The sequence below is a fragment of the Dipteris shenzhenensis genome, chromosome 9 (assembly GCF_047967505.1).
Source record: "Dipteris shenzhenensis isolate YYH24624 ecotype China chromosome 9, Dip_SZ_1.0, whole genome shotgun sequence".
Lineage (NCBI taxonomy): Eukaryota > Viridiplantae > Streptophyta > Polypodiopsida > Gleicheniales > Dipteridaceae > Dipteris > Dipteris shenzhenensis.
In genome coordinates this window covers 34,123,959-34,149,764 of record NC_141604.1, presented here as the reverse complement: position 1 = coordinate 34,149,764, position 25,806 = coordinate 34,123,959, and the positions used below count along the sequence as shown (strand labels likewise).

Below are 25,806 nucleotides of genomic sequence, written 5' to 3'. Positions count from 1 at the left end.
GAAGTTATGCTGTTTTATAGAAAGATAATTCAAGATCATACCACTTATTATGCTCATGATAATGGTGAAGATGAATTAACTAATAAGACACTCAAGTTAATTTTGACTAAGATAGTGCAATCTCATAAAAGCAATTGGGATGCTAAACTTCATGGTGTGCTTTGGGCTTACTGAACTGCCATAAGGTCACTATGAATCTTACACCTTTTTGTATGGCTTTTGGATTGGAAGCTGTAGCTCCCTTGATATTTATTGTTCCCAATCTCCACATGGCTACTAAATATCATTTAGATGAATCTAAGGCAATCAAAGGGCGATTGCATCAACTAAGCCACCTAGATGAGTTACACCTCCAAGAAGCTTGGTCACAGTAGGTGATTCAATGAAGAAGGAAAGCATGGCATGATCCTAGGGCATCAACTCTATATGAATGATGTTACTACCCTTGTCCAAAATCTAGCATATGGGGGGACAAGGTCCATATATAATATGCATGGATTTCCTACCAAAGTTTTAAATATGCAAGGGAAAAATATGACAATCTCTAGTCGTCCCTATCACAAAGCACAAGGTGTATACTTCAAAGAATATGAAAGATTTTAAGATTTTGAACATATTTTCATAATATGTTAAACCCCAATAGGGTTCTTTTGGATGAGGGGGTTAAATTAGAAAATACACTAAAATGTAAAAACCCAACTCCTTTCAAAATGATGTAGCTTTTTCATATGTTACCCAAATTTCAAGGTGTAAAGACATATTTGAAGCTCGTTTAGTGTAGAACACAATCATGTGAACTTGATTAAATTTTACTCATGGCATATTGTTAAATTCATCTCATACTCAAAATTTTCATAGGTATTCTTACTAAAGGGAGTTGGCACCAGGGGCATGATAGGCATACTGTGCCTAAGCATTTGGACAAAGGTATGCTCATATTATTGTATAATGCTAAGGTGGTAACCCTTAAAGAAAATTTCAAACTTAGATGGAATGGGCCTTATAGGTTGATTCAAGCCTTTCCCAATGGGACGGTACAACTCGAGGATTTGCAAGGAAATGTGTTCCCCAAGTTATATAATGGGAGCAAAGTAAAGCCTTACTAAGTAGCAATCCCTTGGTCATACAAAACTTGGGTACACACCACTTGGTTGCAAATGCCTTGGTTGATTGTGTGCCAACACGAATGCCAATCAGCTATTTGGTGATAGTAGAAGGAATGCGCTGCATGCAGCCATGTGGCAGTTTGAATGTTGTGGGATAATTAATTTTAGTTGATAATATCGAAGAAGGGGGTGTTCTATTGAATCATGCAACCATTCAAGTGATGGGATGCCCATTTTGAGCTGATGGACGTAAGGTTCCAATTGGCATCGTGATAGGATAGCTAATTAAGCTGGCTAATGTTGTGCCATCCAATCGGGGTTGAGTTGCATGTAGACCAGTACCCTTGGGTTGACGGTGGCTACAATTACCATCATGATACTATGTGGTGTTGATTGCCTACCCTTTGCTATTGCTATCTGGTCTACCTACTGTAAAAGAAATGACTTGCATGTAGTCACGTGGTAGTTTGAGGATTATGAGGAAATTAATTTTGGCTGAATTTTTCCTATTTATGTCTTACCCATTCCTTTAAGGCTTGATACCAAGCTTTCTCCACTTTAGCATTGGGGTCGACTTCCTTTTCTTCTTGAAGAGCACTGGGGGCAGATGTGCTTGGCATTGCCTCACTTTGTGTTGGGGGTGGTAGGGATTATTTGGCTCACTTTGTGCTGGGGGTGGTAGGGATTGTTTGGCTCTTGGAATATTTGATTTTTGAGTGGAAATTAGTTTTTGTCATGATACGTCCTTTTGATTCCTTGTTATCACCAATACAAGCTAGGATACAACACTTGGTGTAGCCATATTGTGGCTTTCAATGCTAATAATTCCAAGGGGTACACCCGGCTTTGCTTCATTGAGTTTGTTGAGGCTTTGCTTCCTTCTATTGCTTGTTATCACCGATACAGGCTAGGATACAACACTTGGTGTAGCCACACTGTGGCTTTCAATGCCAATGCTTCCACCCGAGGAGGCCACTATGTAAAAGCCCCATAGAGCACGTTCGATCAAAGGATATTATAAAAAACCTCTACCTATGTATTTTTACAACCTATATACATCCCTTAAATTTTGAGATGATTAAAGTATCCCTTATGTATGAAAATTTTCACATTTTAAATTAAAAAACCCCTTGTGTATGTATATTTTCTATAACTCTATAAGAATATAAACCCCTTCTATTGATCGCATGTGCTATCTTACATATTTATTAGTGGTCCCCCTATTGAGATATGGTGCCATGAGTACATAATTAGAGGCTAAGATATGGTATAGAAAAGAATTAAAGTAGCCACCCTAGGATGTGGACTACATGATGTGGAGATGTAGATCAAGGATATCCATAAGGAGAAATGTGGATGAGAGGATCCCAAATGGTTTGACTTTTCTAAAGGCTCTCTCTATATAAGAAGCCTATCATGTATTGTTGAGTTAAAAAAAGAAGAGAGAAATGCACAGTCACTCAAGATTTTGTTTATGAGTCCAAGCTAATCTATCCTGGAACGTAATTGACTTGAGGTACATGTCATGAGCAATCTCTTCATCATGTCTCCACATAGGTTCCATCGCATGCGGATTTGAGAGGTTTGCAAAGCATTGGAGCTGCTATGTTGCTATCATTGGTGGGTTGTGAGGCTCTTTGGAGAGCCTAGTGTTTGGAGTTGATTGACACAGCTAGTAGATAGAGCATGCAACTAGAGCATTGGGCTATTTGCTGGAGAGGGTATTGTGCTTTGGGGCTGTTGAAGTGGTCGAGGCCTCATTAAGGCTTTGTGTGGAGCATTGGCGTTGGAAAGCTTATTTTGGAGTCGTTGGTGCTAAACAGGTTTGCAGACGCTAGTCAACCCTTAGGTAGAGGTTTGCTTGGCTATAGATCTAGGCTCGCTGTAGATAGACTCTGGGTCATAGGAGCCTCACAGAATTTTGGACTTCGTAGATGCACTTCTTGCTCAGTTGGCTAAGCTTAGCTTTCAAACATCTCTCCCTCTCAAAGTAGGATAGGCTCTTTCCTTCTCCCAGAAAGCTCTCTTAATGACTATATCTCAAATGAATGAATGGAGCTTACTCTCACCGAAAGAAAAGAAAGCACTCAACAATCTCACAATCTTTTTTTCTCTCAAAAACAAAAATCACTCTCAGAAATCTCTCACAAGCTCTCGAAGGAAATGAATGAAAATATCTCACCAAATGGACGGAATTTTTCTCTCTGTGGAAGTGAATGGAACACTCAATCTCTCGATCACTCTCACCATGACAAAACATGCTTGCCTTAGGATCTATGGAGCACTCCTTCAGTGCCAAGTATAGCAAGCCACACTCGTTGGACGACCTAGCTTACCCAAACTACAGTACGACACACAACAGGTCCTCAAACCATTTCGCAGCTCCAAGCAAGGCCTCTTCATTAGTCACCACGATGCTTAGCTCCTCTAGCCAATAAATGAGCAAACATGGGTTCCAGCAGCTAGTTGGTGCCTCCAAATCTTTGCTGCACCTGCGACTTCATGCGGCTCCCAACCTCACTCTCCAAAATGGGCTTCCATGGTAGTCTTCAATGCTCCCATGCATAGTTGTCATCAGCTCTAGCCTGAAACAAGAGCGATTCCATCAACATTCAGGCTCAACCGACATCGACGAGAAGCCTTCATCGAAATTCGGAGAAGAGACACGACAAAAATCGGAGGCCAACAGAAATCCAAAGCCACCAAGGTCACCAGTGATTGACACATGGCAATTCCACGTGGTAGGTAAGATTTAACCAAGTTTAGGTGAAGTTAACCTATGGTTCAGAGGCTTGGACACTTTCTTGCCAAGTGGCAGATTGAAAAAAACTATGGTTAAGTTAACTCTTGAAACCCACATTAAACCATGTTTAAGTTTTGCCACATCACCAAGTGCCACCTAAGCACAGAGACCCCTTGCCAAGCATAGCATGTAAGCAACATGTGACTCCATATGCCACATCATCAGGCCACCTTTTCTTCATAGAATATTCGAGAAGGTGTAACTTGCAATCCAGGAGGAATTCGCACATGCTCCAAGAAGGAAAAGTGATCGTTTTTTTGAGCTCTACATGCCTGTAAGATCAGAATCATTGTATACAATTAGACACTTCCAATATTGAAAGAAATCAATTGGTAAGACCTTTGCAACAAATGACAAATCAAAGCATGAATGCACACATAGATGTCATAAGCATGCCAAAAGCACAAGTGCATGAGATGACCATAGCACAGAACATGGCATCCACACATAAAGTGTTAAGGCACATGGAAGAACAAAGCATCATGCATCAAGCTACATAGACAAAAGAAGAGAACACCATTGACATCAAGAATTGAGAAGCAAAAAACCTTGCCACCTTTAGCCCACACGTTTGTAAATCAAACTTCACCACCTGAGAGTAGCTATGAAAGCACCCAGGGGATATTGACATGTAATACCCACACTTGACCACCTCAAGTAGCAATGTATGCACTTAGGGGAGGAGATGGGTTTGTAACTCACATCTGACCACCTTGCATTAGCCAAAAGTGCTCTCTCTATATAAGAAGCCTATCATGTATTGTTGAGTAAAAAAAAAAGAGAGAAATGCACACTCACTCAAGATTCTATTTATGAGTCCAAGCTAATCTATCTTGGAACCTAATTGACTTGAGGTACATGTCATGAGCATTCTCTTCATCATGTTTCAACATAGGTTCCATCCACCTTAGAGCACTCCATAGATGCTGAGGCGTGCATGTTTTGTCACCCCCGAGTGGATTCTAAGGGGTACATTTGGCTTTGCTTCATTGGGTTGTTGAGGCTTTGCTCTAAGTGGACAATCCTTTCTTGCATGCCTGACTCTACAATCTCTACACACAAGTTGAAAAGTACCATGGGCTACCTCTGTGTGGGCACTTAGCAATCCGATGGTTTTCTCCACATCCAAAGCACTTCATGCGCTCTCAATATGTGGTTGGTCTGGCTTCATTTGCATACATTGGAATGATTCCTTTTGCACCATCCATGTAGTACATGGGGTATTCTTGTTCATACTCGTATTCCGGCTCCAATTCTTCAAGTTGGAGTTGTTGAACTAGGATAGGTAGAGCAACATTGGGATCTCAAGAATACTATGGAGGGTTGGGATTTCTGAATAGTTGGGGTGCTTGTATTCTCATACAAATGGGATTAAGCCTTGGCACTTGTGCATGAGGTGCAAGTGTGTTGGTTGCCTGTACAATGGGATTGGTGCCTATTGGTTGTGCAACCCTCCTATTGTAGAAACAAGTGTTCACATTATGGCTTGATACATTGCAAATGGCACACCATAGCTTTGGTGGCTTGACCACTTCTAGTGGGCTAAGTCTATTCCTAAAGATCTCTCTCTGCTTGGGTACTATGGTGTGGCTGATAGACTTGCAGCTTTTGCTTTATGCCCTACATCATTTCTTTCTTCACCCTTAAGGCCATGGCCTCCACCACTCGATCCTCAGTGGTGCAATCATTGGTGGAAGTGCTTCTCTTCTTGGAGGGCCTATTGTTATGATGACATGATTTACGGTCATCATTGTTATTGTCAGAGTTGGTCATGCCATCCTTCATCTCAATTGTAGCTTCATGAGTGTCCCTGACATCTGCATGAATGCTGCATTATTTCATTTCTTTACGAATGGACTTTTCAATCCAGTACAAGTGTAAGGAGCACAAAGATAAGGGGCACCAAAACATAGTAGTGCATGGGAGCATGGATGCAATGTAGATTAGTCTCGTGAACACATAAGCGAACTTGAACATTGAAGCCCAAAGAGTGGGAGCTTATTTCCATTGAGAGAGATTTGTACCAGATCAGGACTCAACACAATTTGTAGGAGACTTCTTGGTAGGACCTCTTTTGTAAGAGACCTCTTTGGTAAGAGTCTCTACTCTTTTTATAGGAATGTTAAGGGTGGGACCTCTTTCATAAGAAATCCATCGATGGGTAAGAGTCTCTACACTTTTGGAGGAACCTCAAGAATGAGACCTTTTTTTTAGGATGCCTCTTGGGTAAGAGCCTCTACACTTTGGAGGAACCACTTGGAGTCTCCAACTTTTTGTAGTAGGGGACCTCAAAAAGTGTAGGCTTTGTCTTTGTCTCTCTAGTTTTAGTATTTCTCTCTCTAGATCTTGATTTTGCAAGTATGATCGGATATTTTATCAAGAGGATTTTGGCAATCCTCATCTCTTTAGATTCATCACACCATCTTTTAAACTCAAGACATTACAAGAAAAACTTTGTTGCTACTTTACACACACAATGATCTCATCTTTGTTGCTCTAGACTGTGCTTCTGGCCCTTGTTGCCATAGGGTTAACAAAAAGTTATATTTTAACTTTTAAAATGAATATTCTATTCAGTTCTCATTTGTGGAAAATGCTAGTTGCTTTATATGCAATACTATTTTTTGCACCCTAAGATCCCTTATCCATCATAAAGAGCTTCATCATCATCCTCCCTCTCAATCCTCTATAGAGCATCATCATCACCCTTCATCTCCACCATCATGTTGTTATTCTCCAATCTACCCTATCCATGCCTATCAAGAATAATATTACTTGGTGATTCCAACATTGACATTTCTAAAAAGACAACAAATTCACAAAACCTTCAGAAAACAATGAAGAGCTTTAACTACCAAATTTATAGTTTACAAAAACAATAACCATGTATGATAGCAGATTAGACCACATATGGAGCAAAATACCAAATATGCTAGAACTTCTTATGAGCATTAAAAAAATCATTCAATAACTTAAATATACGTACAATAGTCTAACAAAACAATTTGAAATACTCCGAAGGTTTAAGAGAGAATCATAACTCAAAATTTGTGAGTGACTCTAACACCATTCAATCATGTAGTTAGCAAGCCCCTCTTGAAAAAACTCACACTTCTTAAGACTAAGTTGACATGTCGGTATTGATGCTCTTTTCATGGACACCACCTTGCAAACATGAGAAATACCTATACAACATTTTTTTCCCACACACACACATGGCCATCTAAGAGGGGCACATCTTTTTTATTTTTTTTGAGAACAGGCTTTGCTGTGTGAGGCACATCAGCTTGCAGCTTATGTTGATAGGTAGTAGGGAGCATCCCAAGGGATTTGAGCATGGGAAGCTACCTCAAGTGGGTGACCACTTCAATTGCCACTAGTCCACAATAATTGATAGCAAAAATCAGCTATTTTTTCTCCCTCGCTATTGCTCGACTGGCAGCAGTGGATATGTCAAAAGACAAATGAGCCTTTTTCAAGTCTAATGAGGAATCCTCTCTCCACTTTTTTGAGCTTCTCTAGTTGCTAGCCAAATTATCATATTGATATTCTATAGTCTCTTCATCCACTTTACCTTGGTTGAAACCTCTCAAGGTCTCATTTTCTATTCCTCCATCAAAATATGAGTGAAATTCCCACGGGAGGAAATTACCAACAAAAACATGTTGAGTGATGATGACAAGAGCGCAAGCCTTTTTTTGGGAAATTTTCAACCATATGCCTTTTATGAGCATCGAGTTTCGAATGAAGGTGTCATATGAGTCAATTTGGATCTATAATGTTATGACACATAAGATTTCTTGTTCAAATAGCTAATGGTGATTTCTCGGGGGGTTCATGTAAAAACATTTAGTGTACCACGTGCATTCAAAAGGAGGGGTATTTTAATAAAAATTTTGTAATAATTTAAGAGAATTACAATAACAAAAGGGGTTTTTTAATTCAATTTTTGGAAAAATTCACTTAGTTTATAAGTAAAGAGGAGTGTTTTTATTGTGGGAGAAATTTTAGGTGAGGGGTTTTTTTAATACCCTTTTAACAGATGTGATACATAGGGTTTCTCAGTAGTGCACCCCCTGAGGGTGATTTGAACCTTTAATGATGGAATTTTGTGCAAAAGAAGATCTAAAGATATGATGGTCAATATTCAAATCTAGTTGACCATGGTGATTTATCTATTCGAGTGTTCAAGCTATTTTGTGTCCACTCCAATAGTAATGCCCTCTAAAGTTATATTGTGCTTTGTAGCTCCATCAAGCATAGAACTTTTGTAGCTCCATCAAGCATAGAACTTCATCATAGTCCAATGCAGTGGATTTCAAAGTATCATGGTGCAGGTTATTTGACCTTCCTTAAGCATGCTCACTAACATTAAAAATGATCAAACCTATCCAATTAAATTGACTCTTGGCGAGTCTTATCCCAATTGTGTTTTATGGTTTTGAGTCTCTTACTACCTTGCCAATTTCATCAACCTTCCATTCACATTCCTAGAACCTTTCCTAGTCAAGTCCCTTAATACCTTGCTAGTTTCATTAACCTTTTGGTTCATGTACCCAGAAGCTTTCTTGCTTGAGTCCCTTGACACCTCACCAATTTCATCAACCTTTACATTCAGGGTGTAGAGAAGCTAGGATTTATAATGAATAATTTTTTAATATCTTACATCAATATTAGCTAGAGTCTTAACCTCCTTGGATTTACCAACCATATGTACAATCAACTAGGGGATTATGATGGTCAGTTTCTAGGGACTATGGGATAGCAACTTGGTCATCCATTGGCTGCATGATGCAGAATGAAAATGGGCTTGGATCTTGTAGGGTCGATGGATTGACAAGTGCTAGATGGTCCTAGCATTGACTTAAAGCTTAGATTGGGTTGAACATTCTACTTCGTCATGTGCCACACACATGTGGACTCCCATGCACAGTGCCTAGATTCCTCTTATGTTGAGAGATTCTCTTGAACATTGTGGGGAAAGTTAGATCGATTGCTTTCTCCCATGATAAAGTCTTTCACCTAATAAATGGAACATGTGTCTAGCTTAACATGCCATGTGTGCATCTGTCTAACAAAGGAAACCACTGTAGACTATCACAATGAAAGGAGACTTTGTACTCAGCATCTTTCTAGCTGAGGCCTCTTAATTTTATGATGGCAAAAGCATGTGAAATTAAATTGAGACATTTCCTCACCGGATGAAACACACCAATGAATTATAAGAATTTAGAATCTCTCTCTCTCTCTCTCTCTCTCTCTCTCTCTCTCTCTCTCTCTCTCTCAACCCACATCATTTAAAACGTGGAGGAATATGGGATATGGAAATGGAATAGGGGATTTAAATACTTCAGGAACACTTCATTCTATGTAAACACTGTAGCGAAAACAACATGATGAAGAATACAAAACCTACCTAGAGTTTTGCTTTGATAATGGATTTTCAAGACTATAAAAACAAAACAATAACTATGGAAATGGAATAGGGGATTAAAACAGTAGAGCGAAAACAAGATGAAAGCAAAAGAAAAAGGTACCTACCTAGAGTAGGGATGAGTACACAATGGATATTTGACAAGCTAGCCATGTAACTATAAACAAAGACAAGGAGGTGAAATAAAACTTGAAAACATATAGTAATATACATCTCATTTCATGGGTATAACACATGTGCTCTTTCACAAAGGACAACCACTACATACTTTGCAATGTATTAGTCCATTGTCTACCTTTTGTAAGCTACCTGTTGGTTTCAATTTTGGAAGTTAATAAGGAAATATAAACATAACTATATGACCTTAGGCCATTCATGAACCTCTAGTATGTATTTCATGAGTAAAATTTGCTATGCCTTAGGCTTTAGTCAACTACTGCTTACAATCTTTACAAGCATATAGCTTATCTTTACCCCCATTAGGGGGCTAGTAGTGCACCTAAGACTTCCCAATTAGAGTGTTGCCCTGGACCCTAGATAATGCTTGTATCTCTGACCATCAGGTCACACTCAACCTCCAACAAGTGTCTAAACGAGGTCCAAACGGGGACCTTTCAAGAATTCGTGTGAGCACACAGAGGTGCATCTTTGGATTACATTGAATACAATGTAATAACTAGAACAAAAAATTCTCCAATTGGATGAGTTATTTGTTGAATATGATTTCTAGGCATGTTCATGTCACTTTTGTATTATAATGTAATTTATTGATTATTATTGGGATTTAATTTAACTTTGTTTTCTAGCTTTATATACCATGAAATGAGAACTTGTTCTTCTAGAGTTTTCTAGATGACCTTTTCTATGAAATGATTGAATATAAGTGAATTCTAGTGCAATCAAATAAAAAATATCGGGTGATGGTAGAGGATATGAAGTTAACTTTTCCATAGATTGTTGGTAATATGATGTACCTATTGGGGTCATATTGACGTTAATATGTACTCACTTATGTACTATTTTTTCATAGATTATTTAGATTGATGCCATGTAGTTTGAGAAAGATATATTTGAAAATTTATCTCTTTTGGACGAAATTGTGAGTCTTGAAAAGGTTAGAACTTGGTATATTCCCACTTTTCCTAATACTGTCTCTTACAAAACATAAAACAATATGCTTTTCATCAAAATATGTATACAAGTGTAAACCCTTTGAGGGAAATCCTTGATGCCCTTTACATCAAGGGCCTTGGAAGAAAAACAATGAATGCCTTGATTAAGCCGAAGGTCACAATCAACAGACAAGCCAGAGGTCACAATCAATAGACACATCACTGTCTGTTAGAGAAACGTTTAAGGGTTTGGTCACTTTCAGACGTGGCAATTAGCAGACTCATCACTATCTACTAGAGAATTTAAACTCTTTTTCTCCTCTTTGATCAATTTTACATGTGGGAATGATGATGTGGCTGCATGGTGGATGTCCTCCCCCAGGCCTTGAGTATGCGAAAGCCTCAGGGTTGAGTTATTAAATAATCTAAGGCTTTCAGCTAAAATAATATTCAAGGAAGGTCTTGAGGTTGGATTATTTTAATCTGGGTCTTTTGGCTTCACTAGCATACTAATGACTCTCACCTAATTTCTCCATTAGTTTGCTCATCTATACTTGCCAATTACCTATTCTAAAGGCCCTCACAAAAATTTTCGAGTTGATGCTGTAAATTACGTCTGTCTATCTCAGATTTAGTTGTCATTTACATCTATATTCAATCAGCTTTTGTTGTGACATATTGGAGCCATTCGCATCTGTCTATCTCAGAATTTGTTGCGACATATTTGCTGTAATTTACATCTTTAGTTGTCATTTCTTGGTTGTCATTTACATCTATAAATTTCAGATTTTGTTGTGGCATATTTGGAGCCATTTGCATCTGTCTATCAAATTTATGCCTATGTTAATGCTTTTATGCCCTTATGATCCTACATTTCTATATCTCTATGCCTATGTTTCTATACATTGCTATATGCTTATGCTTCTATATGTTTATATTTCTATATGCTTCTATATGTTTATGTCTATCTTAAGCATTCTTAAGTGGCCAATGGGCGATTTCTTTCTCCCCATGTTACATGGCTGTCCTTTAATTGGTTTGATATGGCACCTATCAAAATGCTACCCTTTTGGACTATCCTTTGAGACCATTATTCTTCTAATGTCTTTGAAAACCCCCTAGATAGTATCCTTTCTCCCAGTTCCCTCTAAAGTGAGGGGTAGAGGCCTAAGATCAACATTTAAAAATATTTTCTAGAAAATTGAAAGCTAGACTTGTAATTGTGATGCTTCCTTTTAATAGTTGGATCCCTTAGTATAGACATGGTCTCCATTCAAGGTTCTCAAAATGGTTGTAGGAATTCCCCACTCATTGTCAAAATGGAAAATTTGTGGAGTACAAGTACATAGATGAAAATTTTAATGACAAGTCAAGAATAGGCAAACCTTGGATCCCTTTACTATAAAACTTAGATCCATTACTCTAAATCACTCTTAAAAGTTTTAGAGTTGCATTTTTCTTTTGAACCTTTGAATGGATTGTATCAAAGGTTTTACATTTTGAATATTCAGTGCTTTTATCTCACTTTTATTTAGGTTATATCAAAGGTTATGCATTTTCTAGTCTCCGCTAGCATCATGCACACACTCACACACATACACACAAATTCCCTGGCAAAATGTTTATGAGAGTCAAATAATGTGTAGTCTCTAAGCAATCTAGCCTCAGTAGCACTCCGGTATCTTGGCACGGTCTGCAATTTTCCTAATAGAATGTTTATGAGAGTTAGTCAAATAATGTGTAGTCTCTAAGCAATCTAGCCCTAAGAGCACTCCGGCATCAAGGCATGATCTGTAATTCCCTTGGTAGAATGTTTACGAGAGTTAGTCGAATAATGTGTAGTCTCTAAGCAATCTAGCCTCAGGAATAGTTTGACATCCAAGGTACGACTTGCGATTTTCTTGGCAGAATGTTTATGAGAGATACCGGCATTTTGTATGTCACTTTATTTTCATTTTCAACGTGAAATCTTGTAAACTTTAAATCATCTTTTGCCATTTTGAATATAATAAGTGACAATTTTTATGTCAACTCTTGCCATTTCTTTCACACTTGGTCTCCATTGTAGTGCCATTTCATGCATTAAAAATGGCAAAAATATATGGTACTTTTGGTTGCCATTTCAATTGTGGAAATGGCAAAACTATATGGTACTTTTAGTTGCCATTTCATACGTAAGAATGGTAGAATATATGGTACTTTTGGTTGCCATTTTCGACATCAAAATGGCAAAAATATATGGCACTTTTTGTGAAAATGACAATTCTATATGGCACTTTTAGTTGCCATTTCATACATAAAAATGGTAAAATATATGGCATGTTTGGTTGCCATTTTAGACATCAAAATGGCAAAAATATATGGTACTTTTGGTTGCCATTTGTCATGTGGAAGTGACAATACTATATGGCACTTTTAGTTGTCATTTCATACATAAAAATGGCAAAATATATGGCACTTTTGGTTGCCATTTTGCATGTGGAAATGGCAAAACTATATGGCACTTTTAGTTGTCATTTAATATGTAAAAATGGCAAAATATATGGCACTTTTGGTTGCCATTTTAGACACAAAAATGGCAGAAATATATGGCATGGTTGCCATTTCATATGTGGAAATGGCAAAACTATATGGCACTTTTAGTTGCCATTTCATACGTAAAAATGGCAAAATATATGGCACTTTTGGTTGCCATTATGGACATAGAAATGGTAAAAATATATGGCACTTTTGATTGCCATTTCCAAAAAATGGCACATGTGGAAATGGCGGCAAGAAAGTGTTATTTAATAATGTAAAAATGTCACTTTTGGGCTGCCATTTCTACCTAGTTTTGTAGTAGTGGCTAAAGTAGACTGCTCCAAAAATGTCTTGAAGACCACTACTCCACAAGTTATTGTTTGTGCCTTGCTTTGACTCTATTGTAAGAGATTCCAACTTATATTCAAACTTTGGATTCTCTAGATGGGTAGTTTGCATAATATAAAATCTGAGGATAAGTGTTGTATTGCATCTTCAAGAGAGACATCCCATCTAGTTCAACAATGTCTCCATGATGGAAGAGCTGGTAATATTGTGATTTTTTGGAAAGGACACAATTGATCCATGAAGGTTCAACCTATATAGCTACACAGGCAATCTCCATGCCAAGAATGTTTTTGAAGATCTTGACAAGCTTGGAACCTTCTATCCCATATTCAATGAGAGGGCCTCCTCATTTTTACCTTACACTACACAAATGCTACACCTGGCCTTGACTTTCTCAACATCTTCATATGCTCCAATCGTTTTAACACCTTTACAACTACTGATGTATTCTCCATCGTCTCTTGAGTCGTCTTCTTTTCCTTCATGTGTAACAACAATAATTCCTTCTTTTCATTTTTTCTTATTTCACAAGCTAGTTTATCTCTCTTCTAGTGGTTCATTGATTGTCATGTCAACATGTAGCTTGTCATGGCTTGCAAGAGAACTAAATAGTGGCTGTGAGATAGGACAACTAAAAGGCTTAGTCAAGGTGAGGAAAGGAATAGCACAGTATTGAAATGACAATGGAAGACATGTTTGCAATGTTTGTAGAGGGACAAATAACATAAAGAAAAAGGACTCTTTGGAGAGCAGCATTAGGTAGCAATTGCACATGCATGCATTCAAAACATTGCCATTAAAGCAAGGAATATAAGTTGTGGTCTCACAATTGGTGAGAGAATTTGAGGCAACAACATTAGGCCATTCTAAAGACTACCATCCTTGATCCTTCAAAATCTTTAGCAAGCTTCCAAAACTTTGTAGAGTAACAATTCTACCAATAGCTTGAGATATGCATGCCTAGCAAAATTTGCTCTCGAACTTAAGAGATGGCCTATGCAAAGTAAAAGGGGATCATAGCTTAAATCAACTAGGTGCAAAGAGAGTGACACTAGCTATGTTGTTGTCCCCTAAAACTAATGAGAAATGGCTTGGGCACACAACATCAAAGGAGTTGTCAATTAAAAGGACCAAATTGGCTCTAGCTATAGGTTGTGAAAGTGGTGTAGCTCCATCCTGATGTGAGGAGTATGTGGACATCAACAGAATGCAAGAAAAGGATAGACAACCTAAGTGAGGAATGCATTGCTAGAGTGACATTGTTTAAGCACAAAAACATGAGCTTCTCGTAATAAAGGCATGTGCAAAAATAGACATGATGCAAGTAGCTTGACCAGTACATATGCAAAAAACAAATGAGATGCAAGTAGTAGCTTGACACAACACAGGTCAATAAATGTTGTTGCAATAAAATAGGTTATCTTAGAGCTCATAAACTGGCCCAATGGTTGAAACAATTGTTTTTTAATATTTTAATTGTGTAATTCTCAATGTTTTATTTTTGCAAGAAAAGAAATTCATATTACAAAAGAGAAAATATATTCATGTCAGGTTCAAACACCAAGCTGCCTATTGGTTAATGACCCCCACTGAGTCTAACTATAGTACCACTGAGTGAGAAGCTTTGGGCATGATATTTAGTGTGCAAAAATTAAGGCATTATTTACTTGGTAACCCTTTTGTTCTTTATGATGAACATCAGACATTTCTTTACTTGATCAACACAACTATCATTCAAGGATGCCATGCATTAGATGCTTCTTTTACAAGAATTCAATTTTAAGATTAGTCATAAGTTTAGGAAAACTCATGTAGGAGCTAACTATTTATCTAGGCCACCTATCCTAAAAGATACGCAAGGAGTCATTTACTAAACTTCCAGATGCTGAACTCTTTCCACTTGATTACTATGAGCATGAGTATTCCAAGTTAATGGTTTAGTTGTCAATGGCACCTTTCTTGACAATATCCATGAGACAAGTGCATGCAATTAGCCTTGAAATCTTGGAAATTCACTTTAATTGGTGGGAACCTATATCGCTAGTGTGTAGATGGTGTTCTCTGTTGGTGGGTTCTGCCACACAAGCAAGCTATAGTTTTGCAAGAAGCTCACTCGAGTCCATTGGGTTGACATTTCCTAGGAGAGTTAATTGCCAAAAAATTCTCGCAAGCGGTTTATGGTGAGAAACCTTGTTTAAGGATGTTCAAACTAAGTGTATATAGTGTGATGTGTGCCAATGTTCTAGACGTCTATTGCCAATTCAATATATGCCCTTACAACCTACTTATTCTTGGGAACGTTTCCAAGATGGGGTTTGGATTTTGTTTGTCCTTACAAACTTACCGGGCTCACACAACATAAGTATATCATAGTGGCTATACTAATTATGCTACTAGGTGTAAACGTAAAAACCCAACTCCTTTCAAAATGATGTAGCCTTTTCATATGTTACCCAAATTTCAAGGTGTAAAGACATATTTGAAGCTCGTTTAGTGTAGAACACAATCATGTGATTAAATTTTACTCATGGCATATTGTTCAATTCATCTCATACTCAAAATTTTCATAGGTATTCTTACTAAAGGGAGTTGGCACCAGGGGCATGATAAGCATATTGTGCCTAAGCATTTGGACAAAGGTATGCTCGTATTACTGTATAATGCTAAGATGGTAACCCTTAAAGAAAATTTCAAACTTAGATGGAATGGGCCTTAGAGGTTGATTAAAGCCTTTCCCAATGGGACAGTACAACTTGAGGATTTGCAAGGAAATGTGTTCCCCAAGTTGTATTATGGGAGCAAAGTAAAGCCTTACTGAGTAGCAAGTTTCTTGGTCATACAAAACTTGGGTATACGCCACTTGGTTGCAAATGCCTTGGTTGATTATTGTGTGCTAACACGAATGCCAATCAACTGTTTGGTGATAGTAGAAGGAATGCGTTGCATGCAGCCATGTGGCAGTTTGAATGTTGTGGGATAATTAATTTTAGTTGATCATATCCAAGAAGGGGGTATTCTATTGAATCATGCAACCATTCAAGTGATGGGACACCCATTTTGAGCTGATGGATGTAAGGTTCCAATTGGCATCGTGATAGGGTAGCTAATTAAGCTGGTTAATGTTGTGCCATCCAATTGGGGCTGAGTTGCATGTAGACAAGTACCCTTGGGTTGGTGGTGGCTACAATTACCATCACGATACTGTGTGGTGTTGATTGCCTATCCTTTGCTATTGCTGTCTGGTCTACCTACTGTAAAAGGAATGACTTGCATGCAGCCACGTGGTAGTTTGAGGATTATGAGGACATTAATTTTGGCTGAATTTTTCCTATTTATGTCTTATCCATTCCTTTAAGGCTTGATACCAAGCTTTCTCCACTTTAGCATTGGGGGGTACTTCCTTTTTTCTTGAAGAGCACTGGGGGCGGATGTGCTTGGCATTGCCTCACGTTGTGCTGGGGGTGGTAGGGATTGTTTGGCTCACTTTGTGCTGGGGGTGGTAGGGATTGTGCTTGGCATTGCCTCACTTTGAAAATGGGGGTGGTAGGGATTGTTTGGCTCTTGGAATATTTGATTTCAGAGTGGAAATTAGTTTTTGTCACACTACGTCCTTTTGATTCCTTGTTATCACCAATACAAGCTAGGATACAACACTTGGTGTAGCCACATTGTGGCTTTCAATGCCAATGATTCCAAGGGGTACACCCGGCTTCGCTTCATTGAGTTGTTGAGGCTTTGCTTCCTTCTGTTGCTTATTATCACCGATACAGGCTAGGATACAACACTTGGTGTAGCCACACTGTGGCTTTAATGCCAATGCTTCCACTCGGGGAGGCCACTATGTAAAAGCCCCATATAGCACGTTCGATCAAGGGCTATTATAAAAAACCCCTCCCTATGGATTTTTACAACCTATATACACCACTTTTTTAAATTTTGAGATGATTAAAGTATCCCTTATATATAAAAATCTTCACGTTTTAAATTAAAAACCCCCTTCTGTATGTATATTTTCTATAACTCCATAAGAATATAAACCCCTTCTATTGATCGCATGTGCTATCTTACATATTTCTTAGTGGTCCCCCTGTTGAGATATGGTACCATGAGCACATAATTAGAGGCTAAGGTATGGTATAGGAAAGAATTAAAGTAGCCACCTTAGGATGTGGACTACATGATGTGGAAATGTGGATCAAGGATATCCACAAGGAGAAATGTGGATGAGAGGATCCCAAATGGTTTGACTATTCTAAAGGCTCTCTCTATATAAGAAGCCTATCATGTGTTGTTGAGTTAAAAAAAGAAGAGAGAAATGCACACTCACTCAAGATTCTGTTTATGAGTCCAAGCTAATCTATCCTGGAACGTAATTGACTTGAGGTACATGTCATGAGCATTCTCTTCATCATGTTTCCACATAGGTTCCATCCACCTTAGAGCGCTCCATAGATCCTGAGACATGCATGTTTTGTCATGGTATCTTGCCTTCCGTTGAGGCATTGCAGTTCCTGAGAGTGATCAAGAGATTGAGTGTTCCATTCACTTCCGTAGAGTGAGAAAAATTCCGTCCATTTGGTGAGATATTTTCATTCATTTCCTTCGAGAGTTTGTGAGAGTTTCTGAGAGTGATTTCCATTTTTGAGAGAAAGAAAGATTGTGAGATTGTTGAGAATGCTCCCATGCATAGCTACCATCACCTCCAACCTGAAACAAGAGCGATGCCAACAACATCCCCCGAGAAGCCTTCATAGAAATTCAGAGAAGAGACGCGCCAAAAAGCGGAGGCCAACAAAAATCCAAACTCATCAAGGTCACCATTGATTAACACGTGGCAATTCCATGTGGTAGGTAAGATTTAACTAGGGTTAGGTGAAGTTAACCTATGGTTCAGAGGCTTGGTCAATTTCTTGCCAAGTGGTAGATCAAAAGAAACTATGGTTAAGTTAACTCAACCCACACTAAACTATGGTTAAGTTTTGCCACATCACCAAGTGCCACCTAAGCATAGAGACCCCTTGCCAAGCACAGCCTGTAAGCAACATGTGAATCCATATGCCCCATCATCAGGCCACCTCTTCTTCACATAATCTTCGACAAGGCGTAACTTGCAATCTGGGAGGAAATTGCACACGCTCCAAAAAGGAAAAGTGATCATTTTTTTGAGCTCTACATGCTTGTCAGATTAGAATCATTGTATGCAATTGGACACTACCAATATTGAAAGAAATTAATTGGTAAGACCTTTGCAACAAATGACAAATCAAAGCATGAATGCACACATAGCTGTCATAAGCATGCCAAAAGCATAAGTGCATGAGATGACCATAGCACATAACATGGCATCCACACATAAAGTGTTAAGGCACATGGAAGAACAAAGCATCATGCATCAAGCTACATCAAGCAAAGAAGAGAACACCATCAACATCAAGAATTGAGAAGCAAAAAACCTTGCCACCTTTAGCCCACACGCTTGTAAATTAAACTTGATCACTTGAGAGTAGCTATGAAAGCACCCAGGGGATATTGACATGTAATACCCACACTTGACCACCTTAAATAGTATGCACTTAGGGGAGGAGATGGATTTATAACTCACATTTGACCACCTTGCAGTAGCCAAAGAAGCACGGCACCAAGGGGAGGTGTTGAGATATGGTGCCATGAGTACATAATTAGAGGCTAACATATGGTATAGGAAAGAATTAAAGTAGCCACCCTAGGATGTGGACTACATGATGTGGAGATGTGGATCAAGGATATCCACAAGGAGAAATGTGGATGAGAGGATCCCACATGGTTTGACTATTCGAAAGGCTCTCTCTATATGAGAACCCTATCATGTATTGTTGAGTTAAAAAAAAAAAGAGAGAAATGCACACTCACTCAAGATTTTGTTTATGAGTCCAAGCTAATCTATCTTGGAACCTAATTGGCTTGAGGTACATGTCATGAGCATTCTCTTCATCATGTTTCAACATAGGTTCCATCCACCTTAGAGCACTCCATAGATCTTGAGGCACGCATGCTTTGTCACCACCGAGTGATTCTAAGGGGTACATTTGGCTTTCCTTCATTGGGTTGTTGAGGCTTTGCTCTAGTGGACAATCCTTGCTTGCATGCCTCACTCTACAATCTCTACACACAGGTTGAAAAGTACCATGGGCTACCTTTGTGTGGGCACTTAGCAATCCGATGGTTTTCTCCACATCCAAAGCACTTCATGGGTTCTCAATATGTGGTTGGTCTGACTTCATTTGCATACACTGGAATGATTCCTTTTGCACCATCCATGTAGTACATGTATGGGGTATTCTTGTTCATACTTATATTGCGGCTCCAATTCTTGAAGTTGGAGTTGTTGAACTAGGATAGGTAGAGCAAGATTGGGATCTCAAGAATACTATGGAGGGTTGGGATTTCTAAATAGTTGGGGTGCTTGTGTTCTCATACAGATAAGATTAAGCCTTGGCACTTGTGCATGAGGTGCGAGTGTGCTGGTTGCCTGTACAATTGGATTGGTGCCTATTGGTACTATTGATGCGTGGGTTGTGCGACCCTCCTATTGTAGAAACAAGTGTTCACATTATGGCTTGTTACATTGCAAATGGCACACCATAGCTTTGGTGGCTTGACCACTTCTAGTGGGCTGAGTTTGTTCCTAAAGATCTCTCTCTTCTTGGGTACTATGGTGTGGTTGATAGACTTGCAACTTTTGCTTTATGCCTTGCATCATTTCTTTCTTCACCCTTAAGGCCATGGCCTTCACCACTCGATCCTCAATGGTGCGATCATTGGTGGAAGTGCTTCTCTTAAGAGGGACACATCTTTTTTATTTGTTTTGAGAGCCGTCTTTGTTGTGTGAGGCACATCAGCTTGCAGCTTATGTTGATAGGTAGTAGGGAGCATCCCAAGGGATTTGAGCATGGGAAGCCACCTCAAGTGGGTGACCACTTCAATTGCCACTAGTGCACAATACTAACCATATAATTGATAGCAAAAATCAGCTATCTTTTCTCCCTCGCTATTGCTCGACTGGTAGCACTGGATATGTCAAAAGCCAAATGAGCCATTTTCAAGTCTAATGAGGAATCCTCTCTCCAATTTTTTGAGCTTCTCTAGTTGAGAAAAATATCATTAGATTTTGATAATGTCGGGCTCAGACTACAATAAACTTTCATTCATTGCATGTTTTCCATGCTCATCCTTGCTAGCCAAATTCTCATATTGATATTCTATAGTCTCTTCATCCACTTTACCCTAGTTGAAACCTCTCAAGTTCCCATTTTCTATTCCTCCATCAAAATATGAGTGAAATTCCCACGGGAGGAAAGTACCAATAAAAACAGGTTGAGTGATGATGACAAGAGGTGCAAGCCTTTTTTCGGGAAATTTTCAACCATATGCCTTTTATGAGCATCGAGTTCCGAATGAAGGTGTTAGACGAGTCAATTTGGATCTATAATGTTATGACACATAAGATTTCTTGTTCAAATAGCTAATGGTGATTTCTCGAGGGGTTCATGTAAAAACACTTAGTGTACCACATGTATTCAAAAGGAGGGGTATTTTAATAAAAATTTTGGAAAATTTTAAGAGAATTACAATAACAAAAGGGGTTTTTTAATTCAATTTTTGAAAAAATTCACTTAGTTTATAAGTAAAGAGGAGTATTTTTATTGTGGGATAAATTTTAGGTGAGGGGTTTTTTTAATACCCTTTGAACGCACGTGATACATAGGGTTTCTCAGTAGTGCAACCCCCGAGGGTGATTTGAACCTTTAATGATGGCATTTTATGCAAAAGAAGATCTAAAGATATGATGGTCAACATTCAAATCTGGCTGACCATGGTGATTTATCTATTTGAGTGTTCGAGCTATTTTGTATCCACTCCAATAGTAATATCCTCTAAAGTTATATTGTGCTTTGTAGCTCCATCAAGCATAGAACTTCATCATATAATTGCTCCATTAGTTTGCTTATTTATATTTCCCATCTACCTATTCTAAAGGTCCTTGATCTCACCAAATGTGTGCATACTATAACTTAATCTAAGGAGAATGGTATGAAAAGGCCTTTATTTTTCAAATAAGAAATCCCATTGATTTATTAGGCCTTAATTAAGTTTTGTTTTGAGAGCGAGCTTTTTTTGTATGAAAGGGACTCGAAAGCGATCAAAAGGGGGAATTCAACTCAAGACATCCATTATCCACTCATAAGGTTTTACCACATAAATTTTATGTAAAGGAGGAATCGAACTCAAGACATCCATTAGCCACTCCAAGGTCTTACCACTAGGCTACAAGTAGGCTACACAAAGATGTTGAAAAGGCTGTTACTTTTCAATTGAGAAATCCATTCGATTTATTATCACGCTAAAGTAAAAGGGATACCTCATGCAAAGGGGGACTTGAACTCAAGTCATCCATTACCCACTCGGAAGGTCTCACCACTAGCCTTTATGAAGATGCTCTAAAAGAGCTTGTATATAAGGTTTCAAATTTTGTTTTTGAAAAAAGAAAAGTTTCAAATTTTGAACTTCACAAAAAAGAGTCCCTCTCCTTATGAATAGAGGGACATCGTCATTAACAACTCTTTTCATTACCCTCCCCTTACCTTTCCACCCCTCCAATTATACGACGAGTGTTGGGAGAAAACATTTTGTATGACAAATCCAAAAACTTGGTGTTTCGAATTTTGGAAGGCTTTTCTTAAGAATTGCATATGTTTTAGCTAAAATATTACTAAAGGCCTAAAATTTTGCAGATTTTGTAAAATAGAGAGAGTATTTTTTATAGGTGAAAATGCAAATGCCAAAGGTTCAATGTATATAGTTTACATAGTGTAGAGGTTTTGTACAATTTTGAATTGTTTTTAATTGGGGTGACGTATGAGCATTAGCCTAATGCTTCCAAATGCTTAGCACACTATTTAGCATAATGCACGTAGGTGACAACCGGACTGGTTTTGTTTTGTCTTTGCTGCAGCAGCCAAGCCGACTCGTTTTGGCTGCGAATCTCTTGTCCCTCTCCGCATTCGACGACGCTGCACCTGCTACTCAACTCTTCCATGCTCTTCGTCGCGGCACCTCCCAACGACGTTTCGATTCAATCAAAGATCAGGAACTTTGATTGAATCGAACGAATTGAAGGGAAGAGAGACATATCTGTCGCTAGCTCGCTAGAGAGAGAGGGGCAGCAAAATCGAGCTCCTCCGCCCCAGAAGCTGCACTTTGATCTAATTACATTTCTGCTCTCCAGCTGCAGCACGCTAGGAAGCTCAATTGGTGATACTATTAAAGAGGGGGCAGAACACGAGAAAGAGGGAGAGATTGATATTTTCAAGCTTCGCCAACTCTATTACGCTCCACCCATCATGTCTTTCATCCGCGAATTCATCGACCTTCCATACTACCCCTTGATACTCCTCCTGCTTGCTTTATATGCCTTGTTCGCCTTCGTTTTTGCCTTCTTCAGCGTCCGACAACTCTGGTGGCAGCCCCGCAGCCTATGGTTGGCACTCGCAAAGCAGGGAGTGAATGGCCCCCCCGGTGCTCGGTTGATCAGTGGCCATCTCCCACAGATTATGGCCATGAAGGCTACGGCAACGATACAAGACATGCCTTCTATCACGCACGATATTGCGTCCAGGATCTTCCCACATGTGTCTGTTTGGACCAAACTCTATGGTGAGCATTGAGAATCCTTCGTAACGGTCTGAACTCAGCTGATCTTTAGAAGCATACATTGAAGTCGGTTTATTACCGTAGATTGATACCCGTCTAATTTCGGATTATGTCTTCTACATCTAGGAAAAACGTTTATGTTTATGTGGGGGCCGGAGATAAGAATTGCAGTGACCGATCCCGAAATTTTGAAGGACATTTTATCTCCAAAGGGTGGAAGTAACTGGGGGAAAACTCCGGTTATGATCAGTCCCTTGCTAGATGTCGTGGGCAAAGGACTGATATGGTCAGAAGGAGAAGCGTGGGTAGAGCAACGGAGAATTGTTTCACCCGCATTTCACATGGAGAACTTGAAGGTTACAATCAGATTATGTCCCATTCATGCTCCATGATTAGTGGAACTTAGATAATAGGTTTGCTACTCCTGTAAAAATTATCCCAGTTTGCTGACTGCCGATCTCTTTCTTTTCCCAGGGTTTGATAGGACTCATGCAACAATGCGCCGATAGATTGGTAAACAGCTGGGGAAATCGAGTCTACAAAGAAGGCAATAGAGAGGTTGAAGTGCACAGGGAGTTCATCGAGTATTCAGCAGATGTTATATCATGCACGGAGTTTGGGAGCAGTTTTGAAAAAGCCATCAAGATTTTTGAGCAGCTTGGGGCAATAGAGATGCTCGTACTAAAAACCATGCGCTATATGTGGATTCCAGGCCACAGGTACCAAGGGACATTCTCTCTACACATAAATATTCATAACTGCCCACATTCTTTCAAAAAAACGTTTACAGGTTCTACAAACAAGTTTCATAGAAAAATAGCTAGTCAACGGAGTTGCTTTCCAAATAATCGCAGCAGTACGCTTCTCCAATCAGCTCTTTCTACTAGGTCGAGCTTGATCTGGATTCTGAATCTTTTGCCCATGTTAATCCTATTCCTGTCTGCTTGTTCTGTTCAACATTCGCTTGAATTAGCTACAGCTCTTTTGGCCTGGGCTGAGTGTATTCATAATCGAGTCAATGTTCTCACAAAGCTGTCCCATTTTGTGTTACTATGCCACAAGTGCGGAACGCTTAGTACTAACGAATTGAGACGTTTCTTTACTTGGAAGGTTGAACGCAGCTCCAATTTATTTAAACATACTCTTAGTGAAGCTCTGATGCTCTAAACAGACATTGACGGTAAAATGAGAGGGCCAGATCGATTACCAAGTTGGAATCATGAACTGCTATCGGCTGTTTGATTCGTGCCTTCGTTGCAGAACCATTTGCCTGTCATAGGCAAGAATGAGAAATCAGAAGTCTCGATTTATTTTAAGTTAGCAATTCGGAGTGTTGCTGTAAATTAATTGGCATGGTCCTAGACTCCTAGGTGTTCTTACTAACAGTAGATTTGCATCTGTTCTAGTTTCTCCAAAATAAGTAGTAATCAATCTGACGCAGCTATTGTTCTAGGGGAAGGTATGCGCCGACAGGCAAGTTAAAAGGCCTGGAACTAGTTGAAACAACTAGGAGGCTCATAGTTTCTCCCAAAAATCGTTGAATTCTATTGATGCCGACATTTTTCTAGGTAAAGATATATCCCGACACGTGAGAGATTCCAGATATGGAAGATACAGAAAGAGATAAAGAGATCGCTACTGACGGTGGTAGAGGCGCGGAAGAAGAAGACGGAACCTGATAGCTCTTTTGGTGATGACATGTTGGGGTTCATGTTGGCAAAGATAGAGGAGCCTCCGAAGGGGGGAAGAAGGTACAATGTTGACTGGATTATGGATGAGATCAAGACCTTCTTCATCGCTGCGCACGAGACAACCGCGTTGTTGTTGACATGGGCGATGATGCTGTTGGCGTTGCATCCATCCTGGCAAGAACGATTGCGGGAAGAATTGAACGATCAATGCAGAGACGAAATACCAAGCCCCGAAGCTTTGGGCAGGTTGAAAATGGTAAGCATCTCGACCTTTTTGTGCTGCCCTAGAATAGGTATCCTCGTGCAGATTGGTCCGCCGGAGACAAACAATGTTGATTAGTATCAAAGCAAACAGTTGCTAGAGATGTCTGTCATGAGCAGACGAAAACCTGTATCTTTCACAGTCGCAAAAACACGTTTGTAACTGATCTTCTATGCAGATGACGATGGTGTTGAATGAGTCCTTAAGGCTGTACACTCCAGTGGCGACCGTAGCAAGGAAGTCTCTGACAGACATGCAGCTTGGGCATCTCTCCGTGCCAAAAAACTGTGGGTTCGTTATTCCCTTAGCTTACATCCATCACGATAAGGATCTATGGGGACCGGATGCAGACGAGTTCAAGCCTGAGAGGTTTGGAGAAGGAGCGGCAAGGGCTTGCAAGCATCCAATGGGGTTCCTACCATTCTCATTCGGTGGGAGGAACTGCATAGGCCAGGCTTTTGCGATGATGGAGGCAAAGATCGCATTTGTGGCTATCTTGAAGCGATTTCGGTTTAAGTTATCGCCTGAGTATCGCCATGCACCTGTTACAGGCGCAGTGACGCTGTATCCTAAGCATGGGCTGCAAATCCAGATTGAAAATCTAGGTAGCAGTTGATAATGAATCATTGTCCATGGAGTAGGCGAACCACTCATGACAGTTTTTTTGTTCGTCTTATTTGATCTTTTCTGTCAAATTACAATGAGATACCTGTATCTGGAGAGTCGAGATTACCTGTGGAGATATAATAAATTCTTACTCTCTTCATAGTCGTCGTCTTGTTCAATTTTCCTCTTCAATGAGATAGCTGCATTGGAGACTAATTATGGAGATATATACCA

General features: G+C 39.3%; 1 protein-coding gene across 1 annotated transcript; it reads left to right on the top strand.

Moving 5' to 3' along the window:
- The first annotated feature begins 22,789 nt into the window (after positions 1–22,789).
- LOC147898552 (cytokinin hydroxylase-like) lies at positions 22,790–25,583 on the top strand. Its single transcript, XM_087379864.1, has 5 exons — positions 22,790–23,016; positions 23,140–23,369; positions 23,488–23,732; positions 24,588–24,960; positions 25,145–25,583. The coding sequence occupies exons 1-5, from the start codon at positions 22,914–22,916 to the stop codon at positions 25,580–25,582; spliced, it is 1,389 nt and encodes a 462-aa protein (XP_087235990.1). The 5' UTR covers positions 22,790–22,913; the 3' UTR covers position 25,583.
- Positions 25,584–25,806: the final 223 nt, after the last annotated feature.

What these genes read in the sequence shown, in the direction of transcription:
- LOC147898552 (XM_087379864.1), top strand. Translation starts at nt 22,914, where the DNA reads ATGGCCATGAAGGCTACGGCAACGATACAAGACATGCCTTCTATCACG. An exon ending in TTCACATGGAGAACTTGAAG is followed by an intron (nt 23,370 to 23,487) that starts GTTACAATCAGA and finishes TTCTTTTCCCAG; the next exon opens with GGTTTGATAGGACTCATGCA. An exon ending in CTTTGGGCAGGTTGAAAATG is followed by an intron (nt 24,961 to 25,144) that starts GTAAGCATCTCG and finishes TCTTCTATGCAG; the next exon opens with ATGACGATGGTGTTGAATGA.